The sequence below is a fragment of the Mus musculus genome, chromosome 11 (assembly GCF_000001635.26).
Source record: "Mus musculus strain C57BL/6J chromosome 11, GRCm38.p6 C57BL/6J".
Taxonomy (NCBI): domain Eukaryota; kingdom Metazoa; phylum Chordata; class Mammalia; order Rodentia; family Muridae; genus Mus; species Mus musculus.
In genome coordinates, this window is record NC_000077.6 from 59071486 (window position 1) to 59089120 (window position 17635).

Sequence of the window (17635 nt, forward strand, 5' to 3'; positions counted from 1 at the left end):
ACACAATGGAGGTGCTAAGTGTAGTGTTACACTGTATCATACAGGGAGTAGTAACAAGGAAAATAAGTCTGTATTCATCATAGCCATAGAGTCTTTTTCCCAGTTTGTGTACAATGTTCCTGGGTGTTCGTGCATGCATATTTTGCATTGTGGAGGCACACATGTGTGCGTGTGCACACCCCTGTAGAGACTCGAGGTTGATGTCAGGAATCTTCCTAATAGCTCTTCCATATAATTCAATGAGGCAGGGTCTCTCAATCAAGCCCAGAGTTCACTCATTCAGCCAGTCTCGATAGACAGATTGCTCTGAGCTCTACTGTCTCCACCTTTCCAAGCAGGAATTACATGTGGGTCCCAAACACCTGCATTGACGAGGGCCCTGACAACTGGGACATCTCCCCAGCCACACAATTTCTTTTTCCACATGTTTCTAATTAGCAAGAGGCTAGATCTGAACATGGGGAACCTGAAAATATGGAAGGTAAATTCTTGTTTCTTCTAATCATCGATGCTGAGGCTTCTCACAGACATGCGTAATGTGTATTCCCTGAAGACAGACCTCAGGAGGGGTTCCCAGGAAACCCCATGCTGGACTCCAACCCCGCAGTGCAGAGCGAGGTGAAGGCTGTGGTCAGGAGAGTCACTGTCACCTCTGTTCTGATACCAAGGCACGTCCCACCACTTCCCTTCTCTACAAACCAGAGAGGACAGAAGCTCACCCTGCATATTGGCGGGGAATGGCGTTTCACGGGTGAGAACAAGCAGAAACAGCAAAAACAGAACGAACAAAACAACATCAACAAACTGTAAATTTTGCTGAGATCATTCTTATCAAACCTCTCGAGGCCCTAGAGAAATCCCCTCCTGTTCCACCGTATCCGTGCCCCACGTGCCTTGTCTACAGGCACAGATCATACCAAAGTTTACCTTTGACCTTCTTGAACTCTGCAGCAATTCAGAACAGAGGCCCTGGACAGACACCTGTCCAGCAGAGACACCCCCACCAACCACAGACACCAGCCCCCACCCCACGTCTGCAGAAATGCTGCGCTCTGTGCCCACAAGGCTAATGCCCGTCTTCCTCTGTGCCTCCTTGCCCTGGGATGCGCCCTGCCTTTCCAGCTCAATGCCATGCATTCTCAGTGGAATGACTGTTCTTTAATAGCACTGTCTCTGGCCTTTCTAAACCAACATGATCGATGTTGTCCACACAGCCAGCCAGCCAGTTCTCCACTGGAAACCCATAAAGCTCTTTAGTTGCCAACAAGCATGGTCGAGTTGTCCCTCCGTAATAACTTCCACACCATATGTCCAAGCACATGTAGAATACACACCTGGGACTCAGCATAATCCTCAATGCCTCAGAATACACAGCAAGTACCCACTACATACATGAAGGCAGGCCACTGGCTGCCTCACAGAAGGTCACACTAAGAAAGCCTGAGATGCCCAGGTAACCTGCTCTACCCTTAGAACTAGAGAATCCGAGGCTGGGCTGGGCTAGGGCAAGCAGAGTCCTGATGATGAAGCACATCTGAGCTACCATGGTCTACTTCAGACAAAGCTGAAGGGCACACCCATTAAGGAGCCAGAAGCCGCATGCAAATGAGGGTTTCCTCACCGTGGACGAGGAGCCGTGCCTGGGTCCGGGCTTGGCCGATGTCACAGGTGTAAGTGTCACTGTCTGTCCTCTCCAGGGCGTTGATGGTGAGCTTCAGGGTCAAGCCTTCCTGACTGGGGACATGCTTCCCTGAGGCGCGCAGCTCCAGGAGGCCTTTGCGCCAGGTCACGACAGATGCTGGGTGCTCTGTCTTGCATGTGAACACAGCTCTGCCCTTCTCTTCCACCTGCAGGTCAGCCAGCTCCTCCGTGAACCGGTTTGCCTTTTCTGGGTTGAAGGAAGAGATAGGTGGGGATGGCGGGAGTAAATCTCCTACGACCACGCAGGTTCTGTCCCTTCCACTGAGGCTTTGAGGTGCTCCAGGCATGCCGCAGGAGAGACTGTGGCGGGGCAGTGTGCTTACCTTCCACACAGAGCTTGGCAGTGCTTTTCGAAGCTTCTGTCTCGCAGGTGTATTCCCCTGAATCCTTGAGTGAGGCCTTGCGGACAACCAACACAGCCCGCGTGCCTTCACTGAGCAGGTCATACTTCTGGCTCTTCCTGATGGCCTTCCCGTCTTTCAGCCAGCGCACAGAGGTGCCTGCCCTGGACAGCTCACAGCTTAGCATTACATCTTCCCCAAGCGTCGTCCGCTGGTCCTCCAGGGGCTTGGTGATGTCCACTGGCCTCTCTGGAATAAACAGAGATGGTCCCCGTGAGGCACACCCTTGGCCACAGAACCAGCCGTTAGCCACATAGTCACTTCAACATCCTTTAAAAATGGCCCTCAGCATTGAAATGTCAGTCACGGAGCCTGCACTGGGTCTGTGCTAGGCTGTCTGCATATATGTTGTGGTTGTTTAGCTTGGGGTTTTTGTGGGACTCCTAAGAACGGGAATGGGGCTGTCTCTGACTCTTCTTCCTGCTCTCGGGACCCTTTTCTTCCTACAGCGCTGCCTCATCCAACCTTTACATAAAAGTTTGTGCCTAGTCTTACTGCATCTTGTTATGCTCTGCTTGGGTGATATCCCTGGGAGACCTGCTCTTTCTGAAGGGACACAGAGGAGCAGTGAGTCTGTAGGGAAGGGGAGGCTGAGGGGAGGCAGGGGGCTGGGAAGAGCAGAAGGAAAGGAGGCTGTGGTCGGGATGTATTCTATGAGAAGAGAATAAATAAAAATAAGAAAAAGAAGAAGAAATAAATGGCCTCAGGATGAGGAGAGAAATGGCCTCAGCCAGGGCCAGGATGAGGCGAGAGACAGGCATTTGGGAGCACATACTCTCTAGAAATCAAAACCACACAACCGCTAACCCTTGACTCCTTAGACTCCTAGAGGCTCAAGACCAGAGTCAGAAGCAAGCCCTTGCTGTCATGGTGAGACCTCGGAATCATGGGCTCTAAGGACACCCCATTCGGGGCTCATATCAGGGTACGGCCGCAGCTTGGCTGGTCTCCGTGCAGATCCACCCACGAGCACCCAGAGTGTGTCAGAAGCACAAGGTTCAAGACATCAGAGGCTACTTCCCAGCCTCCCCAGCCTCTGCTTAAGTGTCAGATTGACTGACTGAGCTACATGCACTGAGAACAGTCAGGCCATGAATGAGAGACCAGAATCCTGGGCTTGCTCTAGAAACTGAAAGATGCTCAGGCAGGAATATCACTCCCTTCAATAACCAAAATCCCCCCACCCCAGCACTCCCAACAGATATTTTGAGTCCCCCACCATGATAGGGAGATGGTCCCTAGAAGCACCCCAGCAAAATTGTACCCCACTTTCAGGCTCCTGGCCTCAGCCCACAACACCCACCTCTGATGATGAGCGAGGCCTTGGAAGTGAGGCCCAGCACCGAGAAGACCACCTCTCCTGCATCACTGAGTGCAGCATCTTTGACTGTCAGGGTGTATTTGCGGCCCTGCCGAACGGCGTGAAAGTGGCCAGAACCACCCACTGTCTTCCCACCGACCGTCCACACTGCTGGGTCACTGGGACTCTCGTGGGAAAGGACACACTCAAAGCTGCAGCTCTCTCCCTCCAGCACCTCCACTGTCTTTAACCTCTTGGTGATGCCCACGTGAAGATCTAGGGGACATAAGAAACAGGTCACCAATCAGTCCACAGATGTCAGCCTGAAGGAACAGTAGTGTCCCATGCCAGGCAGTAGGATGGGCCACATCACTATAGGGCCAAGTTTCCCACTGTCCCTAGCTCCACACCTGATGACAAAGTATGCCATAACTGAATTGGCACCAAAATCCTCCCTTCAAGCTGTCCATGCCCTGATGTTTGCATGATTGACAGCTACGCAATCAAGGTGGTTGGGAGGAGAATCCCACACACTTCTAACCACCTTGTAATGCCAGGAGGGGAGGGACAGTAGCCTCATAAGTAACTCCTTCCAGGGAGAGCCAGCCTAGTCCTATGAGGAATTAACTGGGCTCCCTTCCTCTAAGGCTGTCACAGAGCCTCTGAGGGATCATGAATGAACAGGCTGCTACCCTGTGTCCTCCAAGCTAGGATACCAGACCTGAGCCAGGACAGTGAGTGGCTTCCCAAGCTGAAAGACGTGTGCTCAAAGGGACTATTCTCTTTAATAGTGCTGTGTGGGGAGCAACTGTGAACCTAGGGACATTCTGTGAAGAATAAGGACATAGATGGCCTGTAGCCTCCTCACCTGCAGAAGAGGACATCTGCCCTTGGCCTGGAAATCCTCTTAAGGGTCACACCTCTTAGTGTCCCCACACATGCCTGGCTGATTTCCTTTCAACCCCATCACATGGCACAGAACCAATGTCAGGACTCTGAACAAATCCATACCAGCTCTGCACTGTGAGGATCTGGAGACAATTGCCCTGGACCCATCTGCCAGGACCTCAAAAGGCCACATTAGACTCCTTAGACTCCTAGAGGCTCAAGACCAGAGTCAGAAGCAAGCCCTTGCTGTCATGGTGCCTGCTTGAAATACAGAACAGCCCTTCAGTCCTAAAGAGCAGCCTGGGGCCTCTAGATGGGAAGAATAGACCTATCCTGACCAAAAGCCCGGGCTACTCACCATGTACGCTGACCTTGGACTGGGTCTCCTTACTGCCCACCTGGCAGGTGTACAGTCCAGCATCCTCATGGCTCAGGTCATGGACCGTAAGGCCCCGGGCACCTGCCTTATGTAGGAAATCATACTTGTCGCTGGGACCAAGCTCCACACCATCTTTGCGCCAAACCACGCGTGCCTCGGGGTCGGAGACCTCGCATTGCAGGGTCAGCGTGCCACGCTCTTCTGCAGATACGTCATCCAGTGCTTTCAGGAACACCACTGGCTTGCCTGGAAGAATGGCATGGGCTGGTGAGGGGAGCCTGTGCCCACCCAGGGAGAGGGCAGCCCATGGATTCCACAGGTCCTCTCACCTTTAACCACCAGCCGGGCGGAAACGGACACCTTGGGGGAGGTGGCGCACACGGTGCCTGTGTCAGCCTGCCGGACACTCTTCAGCACCAGGGTGTGGAGACAGCCCTCATGGCTGATCTCATGGAAGCTGTCATTGTACAGGGGTGTACCATTGAGTGACCATTCGATATCTTCATCCTTATGGGACAGCTCGCAGGAGAAGCAGACCCGGCCTTCCTCCATGGCTTCTGCATCCTGCAGTGGCTGAATCACTGTCACCTCCCGAGCTACATGGCACACACACAGCAGCACCTCAGCACCGTGTCACCAGCCACCCCCTGCCCCAGAGTGGGGTCTACTGCCCTCCTTCCCAGCTCTCTACCTTCCACAGTAACCTCAGCACTGCTCTGGGCGCTACCCGCCTGGCACCGGTAGACCCCAGCATCAGCTGGCGTGAGCCGGAGTATGCGCAGCTCTGCCATCTGGCCCTCCAGCGCCATCTTGAACTTTTCTGACGGGGACAGGGGTGTGTCATCCTTGTACCACTGCACAGCCTTGGGGGCTGGCCTGAAGTCACAGGACAGGACTACTGACTGCAGTTCACGCCCTGCTTTGGGCTCCAGAGGCCGTGTCAGTACCACAGGAATGTCTGCAGGGAAAAATCCAAAGGCAAGGCTGGGAGCCACAGGAAACCAGACCACCCTGCCCATCCTAGATCCTAAGCCATTTGCATCCTCAGCCCACACAGGGTGCCTGGCCCTCTATTTCAGGGATGTGCTCCACATGCCCCTCACTGCCCGCGCATAGCTCTGTCCCAGCCAACATATACTATCCCATGCTTCCCTGGCCCATAGCCCTGCCATGCCTGAAAGCCCAGACCCCACCTGTCAGATCAGCCCCGGCCCCCATGACAGCTCTCATTAAGCCCACCCATGTGCCACCCTGTGCCCGTGTTTAGCTACACATTCTGTAAAGCCACTGAGTATTGCCCACCCACAGCCTTGAGCCCAAGTATTATTGCTTTGGCATGGGCCACCTATGCCTGGTCACTTTTCCGATGTCCTGCTGTGGCGTACCCTGTTCACTTCTAAACTTACAAGCCCCTGAGGCACAGCAAACCACAACCCCAAGCCATGCCCACCCGTGGCCCTAAACCATGGCCACCTGCATCCCTGATATGTGCCTACCCTCAGCTTTGCCCCATGCTGTATTCTAACCTGAGACAACCAGCTGGGCAGAGGAGCGGGACTTGCCGATAGTGAAGTGCACAGGCCCGGTCATGGTAGAGCAGGTCTTGTGCAGTGTCAGCCGGTGCACGGTGCCGTCTTGCTCCAGTCCCACGTTCCCCCCTGCCTGGAGCACAGTCTTACCAAGGAGCCACTTGGGTGGCCTCACGGAAGGGATGGATGTCTCACATTCAAACCAGGCAGGGGCAGGCTCCATCACTGTCATGTCCTTCAGTCCCCGCACAATAGTGATGGATTGCTCTGCGGGTGGAGGGCTGCTGGTCACCAGTAGAACCCTACAGGAGGGATCGGTCTCTCCTTCCTACACACTGTATATTCCTTCTCATCTCTTCCCCCACTGCCCGGGTGTCCCCAGTCAGACCCCTTTCAGAGGTGACAGCCTCCAGAACCTACAGAGCAAGCCACAGAAACCACAAATCCCACCCACTTCACAAAACCAAGAGGACTGTCCACGCCTTTATCCCACACCTTCCACAAAGAACTGGGCACTGGTCTTGACGTTGCCAGCGTCACAGGTGTACGTATCTTCATCCTCAGGCTGCACGTCATTAATGACCAGCTTGCGGTAAAGGCCGTCACTGACCACCTCGTACTTGGGCCCAGACTGCAGCTCGACTCCGCCCTTGAACCACCGCACCTGGGCACTAGCCCGGGACACCTGGCACTCCAGCACTCCACGGTGTTTTTCCATGGCAATCTTGTCCCTCAGTGGGCGCAGGAGGGTCACGGGCAGTTCTGTGGACACGGTCGGGTGGTGTCAGGATGGTGATCTGGAAGCTTTGCCTTGGCAAGCTCCCAGGAGCCAAGAGACTGGCCTTTACTCCAGTCCAACAGCCCATGCCTTCCTTCCCCCCGGGGCCAGCAGGTGGCCAAGTCAAGTGTTCCGCCCAGAGCTAATCTAGGATCTGCTGGGCACAACTAGCAAAGTGGGGCACCTCCTCTTCCCACTAAGGAGACCATACTCCCTACTTTCCTCATGACTCCTTGCTGCCCTGTCTGAGAGGGGTCTCGAGGCAGCCAAGGCCGTCTGTCAGGCTGTCTGTAAGCCAGCTCACCACATCCAGTCCCTCCCCTCACCCATCCTTCCTCACCTTTCACTCGGAGGTGAGCTCTTGATTCTGCGTTCTCAGCTACAAACTTGACCTCCCCTGCATCCTCTGCCAGTACCCTCCGGAAGATAAGCGTGTATGTCCTCCCTGGAGACCAAGGATACTCAGTACTGCTGAAAAGGAGGAAGGCAGCCTGGGGACCCCAACCCACGCTGCTCTGCAGCCCTCGGCCCTATTACCTTCCTGCCGGATGCGCACGTTGTCACTGGGCCGTAGCTTACTGGATTCTCGGAACCACAGGCCGGGAACCTCGTCGTGGGATACCTCACAGGAGAATGTAGCACCCTCCTTCTCCATTACCTCCACATCCTCCAGCGGCTTCGTAATCTGAACACTGCGACCTAAGGGAGGGGAGAGAGGTGGTTTGAAAAAAGGGGCCCCCAGCTTGCTGTCTCTCTCTTCCCCCCCCCCCCCGTGGATCCTGATCTAGAACTTTTATCTGTTTCTCCAGCATCCAGGCCTGCCTGGATACTGCCATGCTTCCCACCATGATGACAATGGACTATAAGCCAGCCCCAGTTAAATGCTTTCCTTTATAAGAGTTACTGTGGTCCTGGTGTCTCTTCACAGCAAGAGAGCACTGACTAAGACAGCTGGCATGCTGAGAAGCATAGGGGACTTCCAACACAATACCAGCTTGTAGCCAGGCTTGTGGAAGCAGAGGCCCAAGGAAACACTCACTCCTGCCTGCCTGCCTGCTTCCCCGGCCCACCCTCCCCACTCCGTCCGGAACTCACCTTGCACCCTCAGAGAGGCAGAGGTCTGAGCATCAAGAGCATCACATACATAGACACCCTGGTCCCCAGTCTCACAGCGGTAGATAACGAGACTCCTGCAGGTTCCCTGGGCCACTATGCCTATGGCCTTGCCTGCCCGCAGCTCCACACCATCCTGTAGGGCAGAGAGGACTGGTCAGGACTAGGGAGGCTTGGGAGAAGGGGTTCACCTCCTGGATGCCCACAGAGAAAAGCAGAGAGGGGGGAGAAATACCTTCAGCCAGCGCACATCCACAGGCCTCGACAGCTCACACTCCAGGGTGACCTTCTCCTTCTGCGTGGCCACCACATCCTGTAGTACTCTGGTGAAGCTCACGGGCAACTCTGAGACAGGAGGTAGGGAAGGAACACATGGAGGTAGGAGATGCTTTCTGATCAGGCAGGCTGATGATAATCCCACAGAGGGGTTTCCTCTTCCCTCCTGGTCCCATCTGCCTCCCTGGACCGCTTAGGGAAATGAAACAGGTGTGCCCTGGAGTGGAGCTGCCAGCCCTCTCCTGCTCACCAGTGACTATGAGCCTCGCAGACGTGTGCACGCCCTCGGCCCTGAAGGCCACCAGCCCACTGTCCTGTGGCTGCAGCGCCGAGAGTGTGAGGATGTGGACAGGGCCTTGTACGGCCAGGTGGCATTTGGGTCCAGGCTGAAGTCGCAGGCCATCTCGGGTCCAGCTGCCCTCCACCTCGGCATGGGACAGCTCCACATCCATCGAGGCCGTGCCCTGTTCCTTAGCCTCCACCTCCTGCAGACCGCGAACCAGCCGGACCTGCCGCACTGTCAGAGGGGCTCTAGTGAGCTAGTGAAGTGAGACCCTCCAACCAGACAAGACTCAGAGGCAAGTGTGAGTTTATCCCACCATCCTGGAGGCCACGGAGCAGAGGAAGGACCTGGGCGGTAGCCCCCAGTGAGCACCTTCACCCGGCTCAACTTCAACCTCAGCTGACCCTCAGGGCCTGACCCTTCTCATCCTTTCCCTCCTTGGATCCACCTTCCAGAACCAGGGTGACCGCCTGCCTCTACCCCGCTCCACCTCACAGCCAGCACAAGGCCACACCCCCCACTCCTGAAGGAGCCCCTCCCTCCCTCTTAGGTCCCAGCCTTACTTTCTACATTGAGCTTGGCCTGAGTCTTATCATCTGGTGTCTCACAGCCAAAGAAGCCGCGGTCAGCAAAGCCCACGCTGCGCAGCACCAGACAGTGCCGAGCACCCTCAGCGCGGATCTCCACGTTCTCGCTGGGTGTCAGGACGGCAGCATTCCGTGTCCACTTCACCTCGGGCCAGGGCCGCGTCAGCTCCACCTCCAATGTCACAGAGGTCCTCTCCTCCACTGTCTGTGGCTCCAGCTTCTTTTTGAAGAGGACCGGTGCCTCTGAGATACAGAAGGGCAGAGGTCATCCTGGCTGCCTTGGGCCTGCCCAAGCCCCACCCCAGCACCCAGCCTGAATCTAGGCCCAGAATGCCCCACTACATGAGCAGGCCACTTCAAGCAGAGCCCCAACAGCACACCTTATATAGGTTCATTTTATAAGGGGAAGAAGCTGAGGCTGTTTCTTCTTCAGTCCTCTCCCAAACCCTGCTTGCCCTGCTCCGGTGCTGAGTTCCCAACTATGGCCAGATACTATCAACAGCCAGCCTTCGGTATCTGGGTAGGGCCACTTCACAACCCCTCAGCCACTGCCCCATTGTCTGCCCTTTAACAAGGCCCAAGGACCCTGGATCGTGTTAAAATGTATGGGGAGGGCAAAGGCTTTAGCGTGGGCCTAGCTGTCCCATCTTTCCCTGTCCCCGGGGAAGCACACCCAGCCTCATCGCTCCCTTGCCCAAGAGCCAGCCATGCCTGCTGCATCCTCAAATGAAGTCCTGCTCTCAAGCACATCCACACCTCTCACTTCCAAGTGCGCTGGCTGCCTGCGCCCCTCCAGCTTTGCCGCTGCAGACTCATCCAGAGACCATCTCCTCCAGAAGGAGGCCTCTCTGGGTTGTCCCAACCTTATCCCCACCCCTGCCAAATACACATGAAGAGAAGATATCTAGTCGTCCCCCCATCCTCTGTTGACAGCTGAGAGATTCCATATACCCCTGGGGTCAACCAGATCAGCCTGACACAATATGGGGCTCCCTCATCAGCTCATGAAGAGGGAAGGGCACCTATGGCAAGAGCCACTGGACATTCTGAAAGTCTGGGCAGTGCCCAGCTTACCTCGGACCCGGAGGGCAGCAGAAGATGAAGCCCCCTCAGCCTCCACTGTGACTTGACCGGCATCCTCCAGGGTCAGGCCCAAGATAGTCAAGCTGCGGCTGGCCCCACTCTCTACCATAACAAACTTCTCGCTAGGCTGCAGCTGCATCCCGTCCTTGTACCATGTGACCCCTGCATCGCTGGGGGACACGACACACTGAAAGGTGGCCTCTTGGCCCTCCTCTGCGACCATGGCACTCAATCCAGACGTAAACTTGACCACTCGGGGAACTACAGAGGAAAAGAGTGCATGAGAGGTGGCAGGAGAGGCTCCAGAGAGACACCCCCACACACACACCAGACAGACACATGGAAGGATGTCTCCCCCAGGAAGCCACCTTAGCTCACCCACGGGTACCTTTAACAGTGAGCCGTGCGCTGGTGCGGTCATCCCGGCTCTCACACACATACTCCTCTGCGTCATCCTCTCGAAGGCCAGACACGGTCAGCGTGCGCCTAGGCCCCTCTGATGTCATCTGGAAGCGCTTGCCTGGCCGCAGCTGTGTGTTCCCACAGCGCCACACAACCTCAGCCTGCTCCGGGCTCAGCTCACAAACCAGCATCACGGTGCCACCCAGCTCCCCTTCGACGGGCTCCAGGGGTTTGGAGAACTTGGCGGCCACCTCTGAAGGAAGAAGAAGGTGTCAGACAGTGTCCTCTGCAGATGACCCTGTGTTCTGAGACCCACTCTGGGCCTGTTGTGGAACACTGTCTGCTAGTCTTTAGAGCAGACATAGGCATCCTAGAGGAGACCCAGACGCCTGGTCCCCAGCCTCTGCTTACCTTCTACCTGCACCGGGAAGTCCTGACCTTCCTTGCCAACACGGCAGCTGTAGATGGCACTGTCCAGGACCTGTGCGCCTCTCACGGTCAGGGTATGGGTATCACCCAGACTGGTGGCCTCATGCCGCTTACTGCGGCGGATCTCCACTCCATCTTTGAGCCAGGTCACAGCAGCCACAGAGGGTGCAGCTATTGTGGCAGTCAGGATAATGGTCTCATGTTCCTTGACAACCAGAGGTTCCCTGCGGCTGGGTCTCTCCGGAATCTGGGATTCGGCCTCTGGTTCTGAAGAGAAGTAGGTAATGAGCATGAGGGTAAGGGCCAGCATGTGCCACTCTCTAACAACAGTGAATGCTAGTTGCTGTCACTCTGTTGATCCAGCAAGAACATGTCTCTCCTAAGGACCACTGTCACCAGCGCCATCCTAACCAAGAACCCAGCAATCCTGCCCTGCAGGAGACTTCAACCCACAGGTCAGCATGGCATAGAAGAGGCAGCTAGCACTCCAGAGCATGACAGATGGGCCATGGAATGAGATTGGAAGTCTATAGAGGCAGCCTGAGAAGATAGCCTGGGGCAAAAACACTATGGGCAAAAGTTAGGGTGGGTGTCGGAGGAGACAGAGATGGCTCAGTAGAGCCTGGCCCAGCAGTCACCCTTAAAAAGACCACATGCTTCAGCTATCAGGGTGTCAAGGACTGCAGTCAGAGACAAGGACAGCTGGGAGGGTGTGGTAGCAGCCACTTCCTGGCCACCACCATGGCGACATGCTGTGTCGATCTCTGTCAGTCTTACAAGATAGTGTCAGGCCTACAAAAACCAGTCCTGTGAGCCTTCCTGGAAGTGGAAACATATGAGGTGAGAGATCCTGAGATGGTTAATTTCAAATGTCTGCCTGGTTAGATTAAGAAACATCTAGAGAGTTATGAAGCATTCCTCTTTGAAAAGATTAATTTTATGTATGTGTCTTGTGTGTTATTGAGAATACATGTATGTGTGTGTGTGTGTCCATCGAGACCAGAAAAGAGCATTAGAACTCATGAAACTGGAGTTACAGGTGAGCCATACAGGTGTTGGGACTAAAACCCAGGTCCTCTGCAAGAGCAGGGAGTTTTCTTAACTACTATGTCAGCTCTCCTGTCCCATGAAGCATGCGTGTGTGTGTTTGTGTGTGTGTGTGTCTGTGTCTGTGTCTGTGTGGTGTGTGTGTGGTGTATATGTATGTATACGTGTGTCTGTGTGGCATATGTCTGTGTGGTGTGTATGTATTGTATGTATGTATATTTGAGGTATGTATGTATATGTGAGTGTGGTATGTAGTGTGTGTGTGTGTATGTGTATGTGTGTGGTGTCTGTGTGTGTAGTGTATATGTATGTATATGTGCATAGTGTGTGGGTGTGCGTTTATGTGTGGTGTGTATGTATGTATATGTGTGAGCATGGTATGTGATATGTGTGTGTGTGGTGTCTGTGTATATGTAGTGTGTGTGTGTGTGTGTGTGTGTGTGTGTGTGTGTGTGTGGTGTCTATGTTTGGTGTCTTGTGGTGTCTGTGTAGTGTGTGTGTGTGTGTGTGTGTGTGTGTGTGTGTATGTGGGGTAGAGAGGGAGGGAAGGAGGGAAGGAGAGAGTGTCCCCTGAGAGGTTTAGCTGAAGGGAGACTACCCTGCATGTGGGCTGGGACCCCTAACTGAATGTGAACAGAAAGGGGGAAGAAAGCTGAACACCAGCATCATCCATCTTTGTCTGCTTCCTGGCTGTGGATGGGAGGTGACAAGCCTCATGCTTCTGAGACCACAGCTCACCCTCCCATAATGGACTTGATACCCTCAAAGAATAAACCAAGAGGAACCCTCTTCTGCAAATGTCTGTCAGGTAGATGACCATAGTTACCAGGTAACAATAACAATCCAGGTACCACATTCAACATGAACAGGTTTAGAGGGGATGGAAGTGGGTGTGCAGAGAGAGCAGGGGAGGGGACAAGACAGAGGCAGGTCATCCTGGCCCAGCAGCAAGCCAAAACAGGCTTCTAAGCTGGAACCATCACACAGGACCAACCTACTACTGAACTACCAGGACTCCAGGGCTACAATAGGGCCATGGACCAGCAACAGGAAGAGCAGGCTCTGAGCCTTGGGCCAGGACACTCACAGCCCACGGGGACAAAGAACTGGGCCTTCCCCCCCCCCCCAGAACTTGAGGGATAACAGCTCTTGCACCTGACGAAGCCAGCCCAACAGAACCATTGACAAGGAAGGCAGTGGAAGTGAACAGGGAAAGGAACTGTTGGGAGCCATCAGGAGTGTGTGAGAAAGAGGCTCTGTTCTCAGAGCTCAGGAGACAGTAGAGGAATAAAAGGAACAGAGACTGAGCTGTAAAGCAGACAAGAAACCCATGTGCTACTGAGTGTTCAGCTGTATCTCTGCCCTGAACACAATGACACCCACCTGCCACGTCCAGGCGGAAGGAGAGCTTCTGACCCCCGGCCTCGCAGCTGTACTCCCCAGCATCCGCCTTGCCCGCCTGCTGCACCACCAGCCTCCTGGAGCAGCCCGAGGCCTCCACGCGCACCTTCGAGCTGGAGCTCAGCTTCTTCCCGTCCTTGAACCATGTCACCTCAGTCTGGGCCTGGGCCACCTCGCAGCTCAGGGTGGCACTGTTCCCCGCCTCAGCCTTCACCTCGGTGCGTGCCTGCTGCTCCTTGGCAAACATCAGCCTGGTGTCTAGAGACAGGTGGGGACACACAGGGTCAGAGAAGTGTCTAGATCAGAAAGGCCATGTGGGGGAAGGGATTGGATGTGGTGGCCACAGGACAGAGCGTCCTCCAGGCTCTGTACCTGATGTGCTTAAGAAGTCCCAGCATCCCTCAGCACAAGCCACAGTCCATCCACACATCCCACCCCATGATAGAGGGTTCTGTTACAGTTTCTGTGAAAGGCAAGGGACACATCTGCCCTCAAGTGACAAGGGTGTGTAGCCCCAGGACTGTGCAAGGTACATACATTCCCATCAGTGCAGAGAGTGCCTTGCCTGCTCTGAGAATCACCAGCCACGGTGTTAAGGATGTAGCCTCAACTCTCTCTGGTTCTACCTCGTGTTCCCGCCTCACCAAGTGGAGAATCATTCCCAGCTCTGGCCGCTAGTGCTCGATCTTCCGGGATGTGACATTTACTCCATGGCTGATAGCGCATCTCTGCCCCATTCATAGTTTTAGGTGCTCTTTATAGATTCACATACTAAGGCTGTGCCTACAGATTTCCAAGTGTCTTCCCCATCCGCCGTGTGTCAGATGGAAGGTACACTAATGTAAAGTTTCATAGGAGATGAAAATGTTGACTTCTATTTGTGTTGAGTGGATGTATATCTTATTTAATTGTATTGTAAGATTTTTCTCTCTTTCTTTTTTGTTTTTGTTTGTTTTTTTTTGTTTGTTTGTTTTTTTTTTGAGACAGAGTTTCTCTGTGTAGCCCTGCATGTCCTAGAACTCGCTCTGTAGACAAGGCTAGCCTCAGACTCATAGAAATCCACCTGCCTCTGCTTCCTAAATGCTGGGATTAAAGACATGCGATACCACCACCCAGTTTATTCTGAGATCTTAAATAATCCATTGTCTGCTCAGAGCTAGTTTTTCCCCACAGTAAAGTCTGATGCGGTCAGGTGACGAGTCTGCTGTTTTTTGGCAAGTACCACTAAGATGGAGACAGGAACATTAGGAAGGTTCTGGTCAGAAACAAAAACTAACAAAGATGAAACTCCCCAACATGGGAGCAACGCTCCAGACATACAGGACGGACAGGATCTTCCCGGGACACCCTTGCCATTCAATGTACGGCTCCACACAGATCTAAACATGGGGATGGGAAGGGGGATGGTGTGAAGAGATAATGTGTAATGGAGAGGCCAAAGGGCCAGCCATGGTCGGTCTTGGCTCACCATGAGCCTAAAATACAGAGAAGTAAAGAGACCAAACTCAACATAGGCGCAGAGTCAGCCATGGACATGAGCTAGTCATTACTTCCACACAAGGCTTAGTATCTCAACACCCACCTGCCACGTCCAGGCGGAAGGAGAGCTTCTGTCCCCTGGCCTCGCAGCTGTACTCCCCAGCATCCGCCTTGCCCACCTGCTGCACCACCAGCCTCCTGGAGCAGCCCGAGGCCTCCACGCGCACCTTCGAGCTGGAGCTCAGCTTCTTCCCGTCCTTGAACCATGTCACCTCAGTCTGGGCCTGGGCCACCTCGCAGCTCAGGGTGGCGCTGGCCCCCGCCTCGGCCTTCACCTCACTGTGTGCCTGCTGCTCCTTGGCAAACACCAGCTTGGGCTCTGGGGACAAACAGAGGCACAGAGTCAGAGACTCTGTCTAGGTCAAGAAGGCCACATGGGGAAACATTTGAACGGTTGGCTGGAGGACAGAACTTTCTATAGGCTCTGCTCTGGCTATGCCCAGGAGAAGCCCCAAGGCCTCTCAGTACAAAATCAGATCACCCACATAGGACACTTACAGTGCAGAAGGGCATGTGACAGAGCGTCTGTTGCTCTGCCCCCGACTCCTGTGACAATGGAACACTGCCAATCAAGGAACATCATCACCAGGGATGAGGGTCCCTGACACTTCATGCCTTTACCTGCTCTGAGCACTGTAAGGTGCTGTATCAGGAAGGGGCTGGGCTGTCTACAGTTAGACCTTGTCCTGATACCTCACCAGGAAGGGGCAGTTTTGGCCTTTAGTGCTTGGTCCTCTTGGTGTAACAATTATGTAGTGATCAGTACCATTGTCAGCCATTTTCACCGTCTGTCTGTCTTTTCATGCTTACCACAGCCTTCACCTTAAGGTTCTGATTATGATAATGAGTGTCTTCCTGCCAGCCATGAGCCTTTGTTTTCCCTTTCAGTTGTGTCTTTTGATGACATACAGGCATCTCATAGGCTACACAGACACAATGTTTCAGTAGACGTGAAAGTGTCCTTCCCCTTTATGCCTGACGCATTTATATCCTGTAATTCTATCCTGGAGTCTTAAGGATCCCACAGATCTAATCAGAGCCTGTCACCCATCACACTGAGTCTGCTGCAGCCGGGTTCACTGGTGTCCTTGTGAGGGAGAAACACATCCATTATAAGTATGGCTCTGCGATCTTATCGCTATTGCCTAACAGCCCTCCTGGTCAGGGCCACGGTCAAAACACACAAAAAGGAAGGGTGGCGGCCTGGCTATCCTTGGGTCTGTTGTCAGGCTCCCTGGTCCATTTCTGGAGCAGTCACCCACACCTATATTGGCGTTCGGCTGTCTCCAGGATGGCAGCATCAGAGTAACCCTGGGCCTGGACGTCTCGTAGATGAAACAGTCTTTCTTCAAGACTCTTGTGATTCCACTTGGGCCTTGAAATCAACTTAATCAGTTTTCACACCACCTAAAGATCTTCACTTTGAAAATCATCAAGAACAAGTACCTCTCTTGATCTGGAGAGCTGGCCCCGGTGTTAGGAGCACTGGCTGCTCTTCCAGAGGATCCAGGTTCGATTCCCAGCACCCACATGGCAGCTAATAACTATCTGTAACTCCAGTTCCAGAGAATACAGAGCCCTCTTCTGGCTTCATCGGGCATTGAACACATGTAGTGCACGAAGCATTCATTCATTCAGGCAAAACACCCATGCACATAAAATAAAAATAAATCTTTTAAAAAAGAAAAGAATAAGCGTAACTAGGTTATCACACCCCTGCTCTGTTCCTATTTCTCCCTAAAAGAAGTTCCCCTCAAAGGGCTAAACATGCCTCAGGAGACACGGAGCCAAAACCACAACACAAGGTGTTCCTGCAGTTCTGAGTTGTCCTGTGCCACTTGGCACCTTATTGCCTGCAACATCTTCCTTTAAGATAAATGCATTTCTTAATTTGTGCTCTTCTTGGGTGCTTCATGTTGGATATGCGTTGTTACAATAAGGCCCTTAGAAATCTTCGCTGGAGAGAAATCTTACAGGACTGGGGCTCTCATGGTGTCTGCTACTCTGAGTAGCACCCTTCAGGGGACTTAGGATTTTATTCCTACTTTAACAGGGTTTGGTTTTTTTGTTTTGTTTTGTTTTGTTTTGTTTTGTTTTTGAGGGGCGTAGGTCTGAGGCCTTCGAGGTCAGGCTCTGTCACAGAGCCACACCTCCACCAAAAGACTGTTCCATGCGAGTACACACTAAACTTTGTCTTTGATATACGACGTAAAATATTATCAAGTATTTTGTTCTGCATTTATTAAGTGCACAAGATCTTTTTCTTTCCTTTTTTAAACAAACCATCATATTAATTTTCACATTCTAATGTTAAACCAAACCTTGCTTTGCTGGATTAGAACCCTCATCCCTTCATGCTAAGTGCCTAGCATAACGCTCTGTTTGCCAAAACTGTGTCTACACCTTGTCTTCCGTGTGCGTAAGTGAGTGTTGGTCTCCATTTTGAACAATGTTGTTTTAGCATCCGCACTATGTTATCATCATAAAGCAGGTTGGCAG

General features: G+C 53.4%; 1 protein-coding gene across 2 annotated transcripts in view; it reads right to left on the minus strand.

Annotated features, from left to right (window-relative positions):
• Obscn (obscurin, cytoskeletal calmodulin and titin-interacting RhoGEF) overlaps positions 1 to 17635 on the minus strand; it is a 142120-nt gene that overhangs the window by 77230 nt on the left and 47255 nt on the right. Inside the window, exons 19-36 of one of the 2 annotated variants that reach the window (NM_199152.3) lie at positions 15180 to 15455; positions 13580 to 13855; positions 11132 to 11410; positions 10707 to 10973; positions 10310 to 10579; positions 9212 to 9478; positions 8616 to 8882; positions 8325 to 8434; positions 8072 to 8225; positions 7317 to 7421; positions 6694 to 6960; positions 6196 to 6465; positions 5361 to 5627; positions 4999 to 5265; positions 4649 to 4915; positions 3406 to 3678; positions 2025 to 2291; positions 1622 to 1888 (exon numbers count right to left, since the gene is read on the minus strand). In NM_199152.3, coding sequence (NP_954603.3) covers positions 1622 to 1888; positions 2025 to 2291; positions 3406 to 3678; positions 4649 to 4915; positions 4999 to 5265; positions 5361 to 5627; positions 6196 to 6465; positions 6694 to 6960; positions 7317 to 7421; positions 8072 to 8225; positions 8325 to 8434; positions 8616 to 8882; positions 9212 to 9478; positions 10310 to 10579; positions 10707 to 10973; positions 11132 to 11410; positions 13580 to 13855; positions 15180 to 15455 — 4416 coding nt within the window. The remainder of the gene's footprint in view (positions 1 to 1621; positions 1889 to 2024; positions 2292 to 3405; positions 3679 to 4648; positions 4916 to 4998; positions 5266 to 5360; positions 5628 to 6195; positions 6466 to 6693; positions 6961 to 7316; positions 7422 to 8071; positions 8226 to 8324; positions 8435 to 8615; positions 8883 to 9211; positions 9479 to 10309; positions 10580 to 10706; positions 10974 to 11131; positions 11411 to 13579; positions 13856 to 15179; positions 15456 to 17635) is intronic. The other variant, NM_001171512.2, reaches the window with a different exon arrangement.